Source organism: Loxodonta africana, chromosome 8, assembly GCF_030014295.1.
Source record: "Loxodonta africana isolate mLoxAfr1 chromosome 8, mLoxAfr1.hap2, whole genome shotgun sequence".
In the NCBI taxonomy this organism is placed as follows: Eukaryota; Metazoa; Chordata; class Mammalia; order Proboscidea; family Elephantidae; genus Loxodonta; species Loxodonta africana.
In genome coordinates this window covers 60,682,333-60,697,512 of record NC_087349.1, presented here as the reverse complement: position 1 = coordinate 60,697,512, position 15,180 = coordinate 60,682,333, and the positions used below count along the sequence as shown (strand labels likewise).

The following is a 15,180-nucleotide window of genomic DNA, read 5'->3' as shown; positions in this document are numbered from 1 at the left end:
ATTAGTCCCTGAAAATAATCCAAAGTGATCTTCTGCTTTAGCAAACAAACGCAGTTTCAAACATATTTATAAGCTTCTATAAAATAAGGAGCCCTGGTGGCACAATGGTTAAGTGCTCCACTGTTAACCAAAAGGCTGGTGGTTCAAACCCACCAGCCACTCCATGGGAGAAAAGATCTAGTGATCTGCTCTTGTAAAGATACAAACTAGAAAACCCTATGGGGCAGTTCTACTCTGTCACATGGGGTCTCTATGAGTCAGAGTCAACTCCACAGCACACAACAACAACGTAAAGGGAATAAAAGGCTTATTTGGAGCATGACTTCAACAGCTAGAGGAGAGCCCCCTGGCAAAGAAGGAACTACATAGATAAGCTGCTTTTTGCATTAGCACTTCTCTGAACACAGTTTTCGGTACTTTGTAAGCCTTTTTAAAGAAGCTTAAAGATGATTTCCTAGGCCTTGACTTTCAAAGAGTTGTAAAATCCAAGAATTAAGAAAAGTTATACAAGAGGCAATGTGGAATTTGATTCCTCTGCTTAAACCCTCCCTTAAGGAGGGAGACAAACACTAGCTTTCTTGATGAATTCTCAAACAGCACAGTGCATTCACAACACTGCCACGGTGCTGGAGACCCCAAGCAGTAAATCACAACGCGTCGAGCTCTGACTGCCATCACTTGATGACAACGTTAATCCATGTGTCTTCATTAATATTTTTATTGCCTGTGGCTATTTAAACAGAATACTGGAAAATGTAACACTGGGTAGGGATTATTAGTTTTTAGTTACCACCCTACCACCCACCCCACAATGGTAAATGAACTGTAAAAATAGCCTGAAACCACTGCCACCTGCCTCCCTGCTATTGTCCATAGGTTAATATTTGCACTTTTCCTTGGTGCTGCTGAGCCATGACTCAATTACAGTCCCATTTCTAGGTCTTTGAATACCCAGCATTGATACCATTGATTATACAAAAGTCAGCACCCTGTGGACTTCTCCCTAACTGGAAAGATACATACATTTACCTGACTCACGGGATAATAACAAAATGGCTTGAAATGAAATCAAATTCAGAATGACAGGCATAGCACAGACATAACTCAGATTTTAGGGTTTGGAAGTAAAAAGCCAATAAGCATGGGAAGTAGCTCAAATATATTTGTTTTTGGCAACGAATAATCTTGGCATATAGACAAAAGGGCATTTGGAGTCTACTATTTTCTATCAGTTTTCCTCCCTTCCATTTAAGTAACAGTCATCTTCTTATGCTTCCATTATGCCTCCGTTCAAAGCAAACTGGCAGAATGAACCCAAGCTTTCTTCCTTAAGAGGAAATACGCCCGCATGCGCACACGCGCACACACACACACACACACACACACACACAGAAGAAAAAAGGAGGTCGGGGGACAAGGCACAGACTAGAAATCAAATACTACACATCAGAAACACATTAGCAAATCACAGTCTATGTGGTTCTATGCGTTTTAAAGAGCACTTTTAAACGTTTGGAAAATATTAACCACTAGCGTATAAAAACAGCTTCTCCTGATTAGTGAGGGTACAGTCTTACTGAACTGCCAAGCACTGAGACAAAACTGGCTCCAAGCCACAAATGTTTTCAAACTATGTTTTATTAGTAGAGTCCTTAAAAGACCTCACTGAAAGACAACCTAGAATTTCTATACTCAAAAAATGGACAAAAACACCCATAACTCAAGAATATTACGTAATGATTATCTCTAAAGCCAACTTTCACCTTTAAGTCAGGAAGGTGAAAGTGGATGAGATAGCTAGTCACTGATATTCTAATGCATTCATTGATCTTTATTTACAGCCTTTTTTCCACTAAAATTAATGGTCTAAATTTCTATTTTGTCCATGCCCTTGCATAAACCAAATCCACTGCCATTGAGTCAATTCTGACTCATAGGAACCCCATAAGGTTTCCAAAGCTGTAAATCTCTACAGAATCAGGTTGCCACATCTTTTTCCCTCAGAGCCGCTGGTGGTTTTGAACCACCGACCTTTTGGTTAGCAGCTGAGCTCTTAACCACTGTGCCACCAGGGCTCCTTTTTGGTTTGGCATGCTCTGGCACAGCCTTATGAAAAAAATCTAATTATGTAATCGACTGTCCAAAAGAAAGCCAGGAAATGTTTATGAAAAGATAGATTAGCTCAGCCCCTCAATGACAGGCCGTCATTTTTATTTTCAGTGTTTTAGAATATGGAATAAAATGGTATTAGATTTATTATAAGGCAACACAAAATTGACCGTAATAAATCTCAGGCTATTTGAGAACCCAGACTTTTTCATAGCTCTATGAAAATCTATGGATCTACACCCCATAAAAATAAATATACTCATGTATATACAAAATATTGCATATATTTTCAGTGGCTTTTCAGATCCTGAAACACCATTCCTAGGGAGGTGCTAGAACCTAAATTAAGAAAATCTACACTGTGCCCTACTTTGCAAGGAACTTGATTGTTTTCTCACCATAAAATTTTTGGATCAAAAACATCAGGGAAGAAGCCAGGCCTCATCATAGCCTAATTTACTAACAGCCAAGATAATTGAGGGTAGAACACTGAAGCAAGCACACAGCAGTAAGACAAACAACACATGCTGTAATTTTATTGGGGTCATAAACATTATATGAACATGATGCTGAAATCTGCATATGGGGGCATAATCATTCAAGAAAGACAATTCCTGTTATAAAACAGAGATGTGCTGTGTGAACTGGTTTACTTTCAACATAACTGTGAGTCTAGAAAAGGGATTTTTCTATTAATAAAAGACATTTTCCATAGTCACTGGTAAGCCTTTTTTGAGTGCGAAAAATATACTGTTTCCTTATTTGATTATTTAATTTATATCACACTTGATTTGGAATGCAGCATAGCTTACCATTAATAATAATTACGTATTAAATCTTGCCAGTATTTAGGCCTGATAAAATAGATTTTTAAGCTTTGCTAAATTATATGAAAGTGAAACTATGCTGAAATTAACCACAATATTTAAAAAAAATAATTGTTTTATTCCATTTTGGATAATTGGTACCAACAGGTTTGAGGCATATACTGAGACCTAATCTAGTACTTAATCAGTGGCAGCAAAATAGACTACTTATCTGAGCTTTGTTGTGAATTTAACATGTTCCCTGCTACTTCCAATCTATACTGCTTCCTTGTTATAATAAAAGTGGTAATACGAGGTAACAAATTAAGAACCTTAGGGAGAAAAATCACAGGCCTGACAGTTGGAAAAATGTCTCTGCCCCTGTCCATCAAGAATCATTACCAGACACCATCTGCAAGGGAGACTCTGATTAGGGAACATTCCCAATCATGTTTTTAAAAATCCAAGAGTATTGCCACACACAAGCAAACACTCCTGCGTCATTAATCTTCATTCAAGCTGTTAGGATGTTTGTTTAGGCTTGACCCAGACTAAGCACTACAGATAGATTAGCTCCCATTTCTCACCACATGTCAAGGCAGGTAGAATATTCTGTCGAGCCCAGGAGGACATCTGGAGGTCTGTACCACAAAGTAACCACTTCATTGGAGTATGTGTGGCTAGGGACGGATTTTGCTCTTGCAAGACCTGTGGGTTATATGAAATATAAAGAAGTTTAATGGGCATTAATCAAACAAGGGAATTTAGATTTGAATGTTCACAATTTAAAAGGTCAAACACAATATTGCCATACAGGAGCCTGAATGCAATAACAAGGTTAATAGAAAGGTTGGGAAAGCATATTGTGGTTTATCTGTTTCAAATGCATGGTGATAACCAATAAATCACTTACATTTCATAATAAAGCACTGCAGTCATGAATCTAATACAGGACCAGTAAACATATAATTCATAAACTACAAGACATTACAAGGAAGCTTGGAAATCTCTTCAACTTTGTAAGACAGGGCTCATGGAACTCTAGTTCTGAGAGTTATTAAGCATTATAAGAAAGAGTTTCAAAGCCAAATAACTTTGAGAAAAGATGGATTTAACATGATGGGTTTTAAGAAACTCTACGTACTAGGAGATTTCTGTGTCGTTCATTTTTCTAATGTGTGTTGGAAATCTCCAAGAAGAGAGTCTGATACTTTTCTCAAAGGTTTGTCTCAAAGCTTCTTGTAGTTCCACTGTTCTACAAAACACTCACTAGGAAATGTTTATCTGGGAGGCTCATATGAATGGTGCTAGGGGCTGTCAGGTCAGTTCCGACTCATAGCAACCCCATATACAACAGAACGAATGCTGCCTGGTCTTGCAACATCCTCACAATTGTTGCTTTGTTTGAGCCCATTGCTGCATATGAATAACACACAAAAAAATAATTTGCCAGTCAATAAATCTCATACATACAGTTGACGAAATAGTATACAACAAGTTAAAAGGTTCTCTAAGATATTTTCAAGGTTGGGGAAAATGGTCACAATAATATAAGTGAAATAGTATATGCAGCTTATAGTCATACACACAGAAAAAAGATTAGCAGAAAATATATGATTTTTAAATGTCTTCAGTAGTTATCTCCAGAATATGGGATTATATATTTTTCTATTTACTAAATTTCTCCCAAGATTTTTCTAAGTTTTGTACAATGAATATGCATTTCTTTTAAAAATCACAAAATCCAGATTTTTTTTCACAAAAAAAAACAAAAACCCGTGTGATATCTTTCCGAGTATATTCAGTACAGACAAGTGTAGTCTTATTTACTTACCACTGTAATGCTCAAAGTACATAAATAATTTTTACAGTGAGCCTACCATGATTACACAGTCATTCTAATTTTATAATTATTTACATTTTTATGTAATATTTAGCAACATGACTTTTTTCTGTATATTAAACACTAAGCATTCCATTTTCTGTGTTATACGTAAATTTTAAAATTCATAGGACAGCTGGTGAGAAAAAGAATTCCTAATTAATTCAACTACTGTTAGTCACTGGGTGTTTTTTCTACAACGCAGTTTTTATAATACTGCAATGGCATATTATAAATTGGTTAACATTTACAAATATTCTGTATTAAAATGTACAAATTACCCATATGCACATATAACATGTATTGTTACCAATTTTTCTGCACATAGATGTTATAACTTTTTGATAATGGGTTTTTGTAATAACTTTATTCTTTTCTCTACAACATTTTATCCTACCTCAATTTAGGCACAAATGAACACTAGATAGGATAATCAGGAGAGCTGAGCGTCTCCAGATTTGGTAATCCCATCAAAGGGTCTGGTTTCTCAAACAACCATATTTCCACACAAGGATCAAAGAGCTAAGCACAAATCCTGAACTAGGGTCCGACTCGTTCCATATGTAATTGTCACGTCAGATGGAACACAAGAAACATTTAGGTTGACTCCTTGGTTTTCCTGAGGCTGTGTTGTCAGAAAAGAAAGCTACTCTAGAGGGATAGAAGAATAGAAAAATCTGAGATTTTCTTTGACAGCTAGTTATAGATATTGTGACATTCTTAGTTTTAAAGGGAGAACAGGAACTCAAAATAACCTAGAAACAGTACAAATCAAAATACGTACATGTGATTTCAGGTCCATTATGTTCACTCAAGGAGCCCTTGTGGCAAAGCGTTTAAGCAGTACGTTGCTAAGCAAAAGGCTGGTGGTTCAAAACCGTCAATAGTTGAGTAGGAGAAAGATGCAGCAGTCTGCTTCCATAAAGACTGTACACCCTTGGAAACCCTATGGGGCAGTTGTAACCTGTTCTACAGAGTCGCTATGATTTGGAATTCAAGTCCATGGTAATGGGTTGTTTGGTTATGTTCACTCTGACTGTGAATTTGCTCAACTGGTTATTAAATATTTCTGGAAAATATAAATAGAAAACGCTTTTCATCTACAAGATTCTCCTCCTTCCCACATATTTAGGTCGAGGATTGCCCAAGCTCCATTCCGATGGGGCACACACCTCCCAAAACAACAGGGAAAATGAGATTTTCAATATGTAACTGAGATTAAGTGTTAAGACTGAGTTTCCTAAAATGGCTTGCATGTACAAACATGATACAGGATGAATAATGCTACCATGTTTTTAAGGTACATTCTTCTGCATCACTTGAGAAAAAGTCTTTCATCATCATACTTCAATACAGTCAATTAAAACATTTGCTTGTGGACAGCATCCTATATATTGAGGAACAAAAGGTTTTCATCTTAAAACTGTATGTTTGGTTGAAAAGATAAATCCTAAATTTCTTCAGGGATGAAGTAAATTATTAAAACAAAAACTCAAAAACAAACAAACAAGTATACCTTGAAACCTGAATACGTAACTACTTTTTTTTCCCCAAATATTTTCAGCAAAACTCACACATCCAAACATGCTTACTCATGCAAAATTTATTAAACTACATCTTCCAGCTGAAGGAAAACCATAGGACAGGATTAATTAGCACAGCATGTGTGAAAGCTTTCTTTCTCTGTTCCTTGTCAGTTGCTATGGTTACACTACAGGAAGAGAGTCACTACCTTTTAAAAAGGATGAAGCTCATGGATTATTATCAAAACTTCTTGTATTAATGTTTAGTTTGAATTAAAAGTCAAAAAGCAAAGTGAAAAGCTAAGCAGATGAGTACAGGTTATCTGCATGCTGCTGCTCTGGCTGTTTACCTATGAAAGGCTGTATGTGCCTATGGGCAACTAAAAGGGCTCACCTAACAGCTCAATGTATCCAGCTTTAAGGTGTTACCCTTTCTAACTCATAAAGACCCCAGAGTAGAAAAATCCTGCTATTCAAGCCTTACTCCCAATGTCTCAAAAGTTGGGCAGCTCTGATACCAGAATAATGGAACTTTACATTTCCAGAGGAGTTAAGAAGCTTTATATTTAACCTATTCATAAGGTTTTCACTGGCCAATTTTTTCCGAAGTAGACCGTCAGGTCCTTTTTCCTAGTCTGTCTTACTCTGGAAGCTCTGCTGAAAGCTGTTCACCATGGGTGAGCCTGATGGTATTTGAAATACCGGTGGCATAGCTTTCGGCATCACAGCAACATGCAGGCCACCAGAGCACAACCAACTGACAGAGGCATGGTGGTACTGGTGAAGAACATTGAGCACATTGTGAACTGCCAGAAGAATGAACAAGTCTGTCTTAGAAGAGGTACAGCCAGAGTGCACCTTGAAAGTGAGGATGGCAAGATTTCGTCTACTGCACTTTGAACATATTATCAGGAGGGAGCAGTCTTTGAAGAAATACATCATGCTTGGTAAGGTAGATGAAAAAGAGGAAGACCCTCAACAAGATGGACTGACACAGGGCATGAAACAATGGTCTCAAACATAACAATTGTGAGGATGGCACAAAACTGGGCAGTGTTTCATTCTGGGGTACACAGGGTCGCTGAGTCGAAATTGACTGGAGGGCACCTAACAATGTCAGTTTGTTTGAAGATTACAATTATAATATCCTTTCCTCTTCTTTGAATGAAGCATCTTTATTTTGTCTGTCCAGACTTCTACTTTAACAGACACTACTCTTTATACAACACCAAAATCCCTTAAAAGTGTTTTGAATACCATTTGCCAGTCATTTCATTGAATGAAAGTAAGCTTTGAAAACAAATTCTAACAAAATGAGATTATTTTGCAATGGTTTTATTTAATTATCTCTAAATTTGTAAAGAAAATCATTTATGCCTAATTCCTTTCCATCCTAAAGGCTCAGAGTTTTTCCTCAACTTTTAGGTTAAAATAGTAGAAATAATAACATTTTAGTGTAGACATCCTAAAGAAGAAAATATTTAAATAATTAGCTTTCATTTCTAGGAAGACTTCTTTCTTTTTTACAGAGAAGATAAAAACAATATACTTCTTTTGGATATATTTTAAGTAAAACTAAGAGACGTAGGAAGGCCAGTTATGCAGAATTACTTGGCTGCATAACATCTGAGAATACGCTTTTGTTGCTGGTTAGTAGCCTGCTTACTACTATCAGGAGGCTTGTGATATGGCAAAACTAATAAAATGACGGTGGTTCTTACACCAACGAGCTAGGTGTGTCTCCTTGATTAAGTCAAGGAAGCTCTCTGGCCTTGGTTCTGCTGTGCGTAAAATGGCGGGGCTAGGTCAGTGGGTCAGCAAATCTGGGGACTGAGAGCTGATCACCTGGTTTGATAAAGAAATTCTGTTGAACACAGTCACATCTATTCATTTGCATATTGTCTAGGGCTCCTTTCACAATACAACAGCAGCACTGAGCAGCTGGTAGATAATAACCCTCAAGCCTAAATTATTTCTTACCTGGCCCTTACAGAAAAAGGTTGCTGATACCTGGGCCAGGCTAAGGAAACTTTAAGGTATATCCAAGCTCAGTGATCCAAAGAAAATATACCAAATCTTGCTCATTAAATGTATGAAGATCATATATGCCCAAGTTCTTAAAAAGCACTTCAAATAAGTAATTCCACCTCAATGATTCCATCACATCCCATCCACATTAGCAGAGAAAGCATAATCATTTTCAACAGTGTATATGCGAATATATCATTATTTTCATAGTTCACTGGCTTACATTTCATTTTCTAGTTTCTGCTTCTCAGTTAACGAAGCTCACAGTTATTATTCCAATGCTAGATAACAACGCAATGTAAAAAACGAATTCCATAACCTGACTAAATTGGCAATTTTGATGCATTTCCATATTCATGATGATTCATTTCTAATTTTTAAAAACATAAGGTAAAATACACTACATACATTATAAGAATCTAATTTTTAAATCAAGACATAATACTCAGAAATATAAATCAATGTTTAGGCCGTTTTCACAGATATAAGTATTAATATAAACTGAAAACATTTTATTAGTATGCACCTATTATGTGTGTTAAAGACAAAATATTTACAGAAATAATCACAACTACAATTAGTTAAGATAAGAATAATTATGATTTTATGCCAGATGTATGCTCTGCACTTGACAGGAAGGAAGCCAATGTATAAAGATAAAATTATTACATAATATTTGAAATGAAAATACATGCTCTCTTTAGTGTGTTAATTTGTTTAGCCAGATTTAGAAGAGGATGTGGAATAAGGAATATCATGGCTGATGTCTGATAGATCTTGGCTGAAAGCAGAGGATACCAGAACACTTAGTTGTACTTGTGAGGAACCTGTACACAGACCAAGAGGCAGTTGTATGAACAGAACAAGGGGAAACCACATAGTTTAAAGTCAGGTAAGGTGTGTGTCGGGGTTGTATCCTCTCACCATACTTATTCAATCTGTATACTGAGCAAATAATCCGAGAAGATAAACTATATGAAGAAGAATGCAAGCATCAGGGTTGGAGGAAGACTCATTAACAACCCGCGATATGCAGATAACACAACCCTGCTTGCTGAAAGTGAAGAGGACTTGAACCATTTATTGATGAAGATCAAAGATTACTGCCTTCAGTATGAATTGCAACTCAACATAAAGAAAACAAAGTCCTCACAACTGGACCAGTAAGCAACATCATGATAAACAGAGAAAAGACTGAAGTTGTCAAGGACTTCATCTTACTTGGATCCACAATCAACTCCCAAGGACGCAACAGTCAAGAAATTAAACGGCATATTGCATTGGACAAATCTGCTGTAAAAGACCTTTTTAAAGTGCTGAGAAGCAAAGATGTCACTTTGAGGGCCAAAGTACACCTGCCCCAAGCCATGGTATTTTCAGTGGCCTCATATGCATGTAAAAGCTGGAAAATGAGTAAGGAAAACTGAAGAAGAAATGACATCTTTAAATTATGGTGTGGGTGAAGAATACTGAATATACTATGGACTGGCAGATGAACAAACAAATCTGTCTTGGAAGAAGTACAGCCAGAATGCTCTTGAGATGCAAGGAGGGTAAGACTTCATCTTAGGCAATTTGGATATATTATGAGGAGGGATTAGTCCCTGGAGAAGGACATCATGCTTGGCAAAGTAGAGAAAGTGTCAGCGAAAAAGAGGAAGACCCTCAATGAGATGGACTGTCACAGTGGTGGCAACAACGGGCTCAAGAATAACTATTGTGAGGATGGTGCAGGATCGGGCAGTGTTTCGATCTGTTGCACATACAGCTGCTATAGTTGGAAGTGACTCGACAGCACCTAAGAAGAAAAAACATCCTTCTTAAACCACCTAAACATTTAAAAAATCCCTACTTGGTCTTTTATAGATAATATTACAATATAAAAATCAGTGACTATGCCAGTGCTTATAATATAGAGCAAAATTAATGAGAACTTATCGAGCAATTGTAATGTGTTAGGTACTGTTAGTCTGGTGAGACAGAAATAAAGGCATGAGGTTGAGGGAAGGTACGCAGACGAGAAATGAAAGAAAAGTAAAGGAAAATACAAGCCGTTGTTTACTGGAAGGAGGTTCTAAAACTATGAGCAAACTAGGGAGGATAAGTGCTGTGGTCTACAGAGCTTCACTGAACAATCAGGCAAGAGCCCTCATGGAAATGAGGACTTTGATAAGGAAGTACAGCAAAGAAATGCTTAAGAACCTTTAAGCTGGGGTCTCGTTGTTGAAATGAGAACAGTTTTTACTGGTTAGTTGTTTATTTAAAAAACCCATTGCTGTCAAGATGATTCCGACTCACTCATAGTGACCCTACGGGACAGAACAGAACTGTTCCATAGGCTTTTCAAGGAGTGGTAGTGGATTCAAACTGCTGAACTTTTGGTTAGCAGCCGTAGCTCTTAACCACTGTGCCATCAGGGCGGTAGTCCCAGAAATGGAGCACTTAGGTAGAAGGCTTTGATACCTTGGAAAGTGACAGCTGGAAATGGAAACTGTTGAAAAATAAAAGATCTACTTATCTTACAGGACCCCCAGGCCCATTAATTTCAGATACCCCAAAACAGGGTGTGGTCAAAGCTAATCTGAAGGGATATAATACGTAATCCAGAAAGAAAAGCTTTTCTGAGATGACCTTACTAAAGTGAATTTTTAAGAAGTTCCAGGAGATAAAAATAGGCAATTATTGTCAAAATTGAACTAAGAGGTTTTTATCTTTTTATAACAGTAAATGCCCATCTGAATCAGTGCAAATTAATGAAGCAATTATTGAGACAATTCAAGGAAAAAAGGGTTTGGTCATATTGAATTACTGTAATAGTTTTTTTTGTTTGTTTGTTTTAATGGCTGCTGCCCAATATTTTCTGAATTATCTTCACCTGGTTTTTTAGTTTTCTCTTGTTATCCTATTTGAGATGCCAAGTTACATTTTTGGTTTCACCATTGTACTCAATACAGAATTCTTCAAATCTCCAAAAGGAGGTACACTGAACATATTTGGGAATACATTAATTCCATGAAATAAATGTTTAACACAATCACTTCAAAGAGTCACAGTGTTTTCAAGCTGGAAAGGATCTTAAGGTCTGTATCTTCTATGACATTATAATTCATTTTTAAAGGACAAAGAGTTGAGGCTCAAAATTAGGTCCTCCTCTGGAAGGCTACAACTCTCTCTCAGCGGTTCCAGAACCAGTACCTCTATGCTGCAAGGGGAGGGTGATAAAGCTCTCCAGTATTGCTCATCCTTAACCCTGCCCACAGTTTCACAAATAGTCCCTTCACCAAAACACCTCAATTGCCCCATTTGAGTTGTTCTTTGTTTCTTTCTAGAATCCCTGATACAATGAGCACACTTGACTCAGTATTTTTGCAAATTAAATGAGATAATGTATGCAAAATAATTACTAATACCTTGGCCTATAGTAATACTCCACCACCATTCTGTCAGCTTGTTCAACTGTGGTGGCTTTAGAGTTGCTGTGCTGGTGGGAGTTATGCCATTGGTATTTCAAATACCAGCAGGGTCACCCATAGTGGACAGGTTTTAACAGAGCTCCTGGACTAAGACTAGGAAGAAAGGCCTGGTAATCTACTTCTGAAAATTAGTCCATGAAAACCCTATGGATCACAACGGAATATTGTCTGATATAATGCTGGAAGATGACACCCTACATTGAAAGGCACTCAAAATCCACAGTGTCTGCAACAATGGATTTGAGCATACCAATGCTTGTGAAAATGGTACAAGACTGGGCAACGTTTCTTCAGACTCCACCACCTGGAGCCAACTCAACGGCAACTAGCAACACAGTAACATTCAATATATTTTGGCAACTTGCACTGACACATCTAAATCACACTAACGGTACCGATACTGAACTCTTTGCTGCGTTCTGGTATAAATGTTGAGTGCTCTGACTATTTATTGAGGTTGAGGGCAGAAGTTCTAGTACTGAGGCTGAGGATGAAAGGCAGAAGCCAAGATCTGAAATTGAAGCTTCCAGGAGCCTTAGATTTTCAGGAGGAGGGAACTTTCTGTTAGGAGTCTTGGGGTTGTGAAGCCTGGATTTCAGGTAGCATCTGCTGGACTACACTCAATTTGGGGAGCGAGAAGCCAGGCTTCGTCAGAGAGTGATGAGCAGGAGTTAAACAGAAAGGTCTCTTCTTCCTGCACTGAGGATGGGCCTCTAAATCCTGAGTAGGAAAGGAAAAAAGAATGGTATAGTATCCCTGTGTTGCCCCGCTCTATCCTTCCTAAACACCCATTCTGCAGAAAATCTTGCTGCAGATGATAGCCTGGTGTCAGCTACCTTGCAACAGCCTAAGAGAACAGCTTATTTTGCCTTTCGGCTGATGGCAATGGAGGTTGGAATGGTCATGGCAGGGGAAGATGCAAAGGAGGAACCAGGTGTGCTATAAGGGTCATCATTAGAGGCACTTCTACGGTGGTGCCAAGAGAACCAGGAGAGTGCAGGGGCATGAGACATCTGTTTCTTAACACACGGAAAACAGTCATGCAAATAACCAGGATCCGTGCCAAGGGACATGGACATCCTGTGAGGATCACTGTAAAGAAAGAAAGGCACCAAGACATCTGAGGGAAAGTATATCAAGCTGAGGGTGCAGCAAGTGCCAACACCCTGAGGACTGGAATGTCATCAGGTCTGGTGAGGGGCCCGTGAGGTGGAGTGTAGAGTGCTCTGTATGCCCACTGGTTTTGGCACACCTATGCCCCCACACATCCTCCTGGCATGCCCTTCTCTGCCACTTCCCATTTCTAATTCTAATTTCAACCATCCTCAAATTCTTGATTGATCCCCAAGGCCAGAAGTCTGAACTTCCAGAAGATTCAGCTGTGCTTTTGCGTTGAAGCCTAGCGTTTAAAGCATCATAGTCACTGGAGAGGCCATGTCTGATTCCTGAAAGCCCCTAGGGCCTGCGCCGGGCCTAGAATGAGTAACGAGTTCATTGAATTGGTTGGCTGAGCTGAACTTGGAAGTAGGTGGTTACGTTTTAGAAGCTTTAGAGAGTGATCAATGGCAACTTTTATTCCAGGTGTTTATCCTATACTTATACACACAGACTTATTTATGCACATGGATATTCACTGTGGCACTGTTTGTAGCAAAATACTAAAAATAACCTCAAATTCTAATAAGGAACTAGCTAAACAAATTATGGTACAGCTAGCCAATAAGGCCATTAATCTATATGTACTAATATGGAACCAATTAAAATATGCTGTTAAAGCAAAATAAACAACCACGAGTCTGTCATGTACTGATTGTATCAAAAAGCATGTGGTTATATATGCATACTGTATCTCTGGGAAGAAAAAAAAAGAAAGAAAAACCTGGTAAAAGTAACTGCCTGTGAGGAAAACAACAAGGAAACGGGAGGGATAACTTAATCTTCATGTGACCGCCCTCCCCCGCCTCCCGCCTTTTGTGTTCTTTGAAATGTCTTTTAGCACTCATATTACCTACTGAAAAAAATAAAACAATTGTTTTTAAAAGAAAGCAAGGAAAAGGGTCAAATAATTCCACGTGCAACCCTGTGCAGCCTCAGCATTGCCCCCAGGACTCCAGCTTAGTCCTTTATTGTGTTGTCCTAAAATAATCATCCATTCTAAACGATAGGCTTGCCTGGTGTGGCGGAGAAACTGGTGGCTGGTAGCAGTGAGTTAATGACTACGTGGAGCAAGCCAAACTATTATTTATATATCGTCACTGCCACAACCAAGTTGCCTTTTAAAACTCAGGCCTGTCTGTATAATAGCTAGTTTAGCTACAAAAGACCTGGGATAAACTTGCAGGAGCAGTGTGAATCATCAGCCAATTTTCCAGTTTAAAAAAAAAAAACAAAAAAACTTCCTTGAAGTGAAACTTACTTGTAGTATAAAACTTATGACAGATTATAAAATTTATAACAGATTTCCCTAAAATGAATATGTCAAAACTGCCCATGAGCTATAATCATTTTACCTTTTTACAATTTATACAATGAATGTTTCATTTACACATCTAATTTAACCACATGAAGCCATGCTGCTTTAGATAATCAAGGATTAACGGATATAAGAATATAGTTGGATAGATTTTGAGGAGTTCAAACTAAGAATGAGCAACCTGACTCCCTATTTATCCTCACTTGTCAGCAAACATCACACATGCTAAGTTTTAGAGGACCAAAAATGTTCCAAGGCAGAATTCCCAGAAGACTGCCATGGTTTTAAAAGACTTGTCAGGAGAAAAAATGGTAAACTCATCTTGTGCTATACTATACAACGGTCTTATCCTTTAAGAATTACAGACAGAAATATAACATCTAAAATGCATGTCCTAGTTCTTTAGGATATGTTAAATATGCCTGAAATATCCCCATCTTGTCAGTCCAAATAATTCGTTCTTTAAGGTATTTATCTTCTCCAATAAAGCTGTATTTGAAATCCTACAATGTAGCTGAAGACATTTTCATTTAGAAACTTCTTTCAAATCCAATTCGAGTTTCAGAATCATAAAATGCTCTCTATTTTGATAATTAAAAAAAAAATGATAGCCACCCCTTTATTGATCAGACTGTTTCTTTCATTAAATATTTCATTAAAGGTACAAATGGAGGAAGCTTTTTTACATTTGATATGTATGTCTGAAAATCAATTTACATTTAATACGTACAGCACCAATGGTTTACATTTGACTGCTACCCTAAAGGTTAGCAGTTCGAACTCACCCAGCAGTACTGCGAAGGTAAAGGCCTGGCAATCTGCTTCCGTTTGGATTACAGTCAAAAAAAACTCTATTGAGCAGTTCTACTCTTAACACATGGGGTCA

At 37.8% G+C, this 15,180-nt stretch overlaps 1 protein-coding gene across 1 annotated transcript in view; it reads right to left on the bottom strand.

Annotated features, from left to right (window-relative positions):
- Positions 1-15,180, bottom strand: part of CDK14 (cyclin dependent kinase 14) — a 687,166-nt gene that overhangs the window by 279,357 nt on the left and 392,629 nt on the right. Inside the window, exon 9 of the mRNA XM_010587282.3 lies at positions 3,503-3,623. Coding sequence (XP_010585584.1) covers positions 3,503-3,623 — 121 coding nt within the window. The remainder of the gene's footprint in view (positions 1-3,502; positions 3,624-15,180) is intronic.